General features: G+C 53.7%; 1 protein-coding gene across 1 annotated transcript in view; it reads left to right on the top strand.

Moving 5' to 3' along the window:
• Window positions 1-323: 323 nt before the first annotated feature.
• Window positions 324-1,607, top strand: part of LANCL1 (LanC like 1) — a 54,575-nt gene continuing 53,291 nt past the window's right edge. Inside the window, exons 1-2 of the mRNA XM_013004334.2 lie at window positions 324-399; window positions 597-693. Of these exons, the coding sequence (XP_012859788.1) occupies window positions 613-693 (81 nt within the window). The 5' untranslated portion in view covers window positions 324-399; window positions 597-612. The remainder of the gene's footprint in view (window positions 400-596; window positions 694-1,607) is intronic.

Here is a 1,607-nt window from a genome sequence, read left to right as displayed (position 1 = left end):
GTCAGCAGTTCGAAACCACCAGCCGCTCCACGGAAGACAGATGGAGTTTCGACTCCTAGTCCTTCGAAAATTTACAGGAGCAGCTCTAGCCTGTCCTGTAGGGTCACCACTATGCGTCCACTGGACGGCACGGGGAGGAGGGAGGTACCACTTTGAACATCATGCTGCTGTCTCTTTAACAAACCGAAAAGAGAAAAGGGGGCGGGCCTCCGGGCCTGCGAAGGCTGTGATTGGTTGTGCTGGCAGGAAGTGGGCGGTGAACACCCCCGTTCCTCCCGTGGTCCGGGGCTGCTGGCTGAGAGGCTGGGTTGGGTTGGTGAGCTGGGGAGCTGAAGTCCTGCGTGCTGCAGATCGCGGGCGTGGGGGCGCGGGGGTGCCAAGCGGGGCTCTGTTTTCCCGGTGGGTGCGGGGCCCTGGCAGCCATGGCGCGGTGGTTCTGCCCCGGGGGGGCCGGACGTCGGCGGGTCGGGGTCCACTCGGACCGCCGAGGCCGCGCGGTGCCCCGGGAGCTAGAGGAAAGGTGGTGTTCCCGCCGGCCGCTCAGCTCCCGCAAGACCCCCCATCAACCCAGGATCTCTTCTTCCCCTGTTCTGCAGGCTCGCTTCCGGCGTCATGGCTCAGAGGGCCTTCCCGAATCCTTATGCCGATTATAACAAATCCCTGGCCGAAGGCTACTTTGATTCTGCCGGGAGGGTGAGTGTGGGCTCTGGCTGCATCGACACCCACCCCCCACCCCCACTTCCCTCCAGTCTTCAAAAATACCTTCTCTTGTCTGAAAGAAAGAGATGGCATCCGTTTTAAAAAGGGATACAATTCGGAGCAAAATACGTAAAGTATAAGATGCAAAATACATATTAAAATATGTACTTGGGATCCTAGCAAATGTCGAGTTTCTAAGAGACAAATAGTTTCTGTCAATATTGTTATTAATTAATAATGGAAGGAGTAAGCTAGTGAGCCCAGGTTATGCCTGGGGCTACTAACTGCAAGATCAACAGTTCAATGCTCCTAACTAACCACTCCCCAGTAAAACAATGAGACATTCTGCTGCTCCAAAGATTCCCAGGCTCCCAACCCAGTCGTCAGAACCCCTCTGTCTCCCCTGCCTGTGGCAACGGATAATGAAGTGATCATATAAATGGAAAGAAAAAAAAAGTGAATATTCACCTTAATATTTAGGGTTTCCAGCTTGGGGCTTATTTTAAAGAGAACAGAGAGATCTCAGTGAAAGGGCCAAATAGATCATAGCCTAAAACCATTGCACTCTTCCCGGGGCATCCCCACAGCTTCAAAACTAGGAAGTTACTCTGGTTTCCTTCTAACATGCCACTGTGCCAAAGGGAACCTGGAGGTGAGAGAACCAGGGGCCTGTGGTTTTTTGGCTTTGGGGGAGCCGTCGGGTAAGCAGTGGACTCCTCAGGGTGGTTCAAACCCAGCTGCTGCTCCTGTGGAAGAAACATGAGGCTATTCCCATGAACATTTACAGCCTCGAAAACCCGAGGTACGGTCGCTGTGCGTCAGGATCAACTTGGCAGTGGATTTAGTTTTAGGATATGTTTTCTGCAGGAGCCCTAGTGGTGCAGTGGTCGGCCACCAACTGCTCTTAG

This window comes from Echinops telfairi, unplaced genomic scaffold, assembly GCF_000313985.2.
Source record: "Echinops telfairi isolate 266 unplaced genomic scaffold, ASM31398v2 ScPeMD7_3;HRSCAF=10, whole genome shotgun sequence".
NCBI lineage: Eukaryota > Metazoa > Chordata > Mammalia > Afrosoricida > Tenrecidae > Echinops > Echinops telfairi.
Note: the sequence above shows the minus strand (reverse complement) of the source record. Positions and strands in the feature narration are given on the sequence as shown.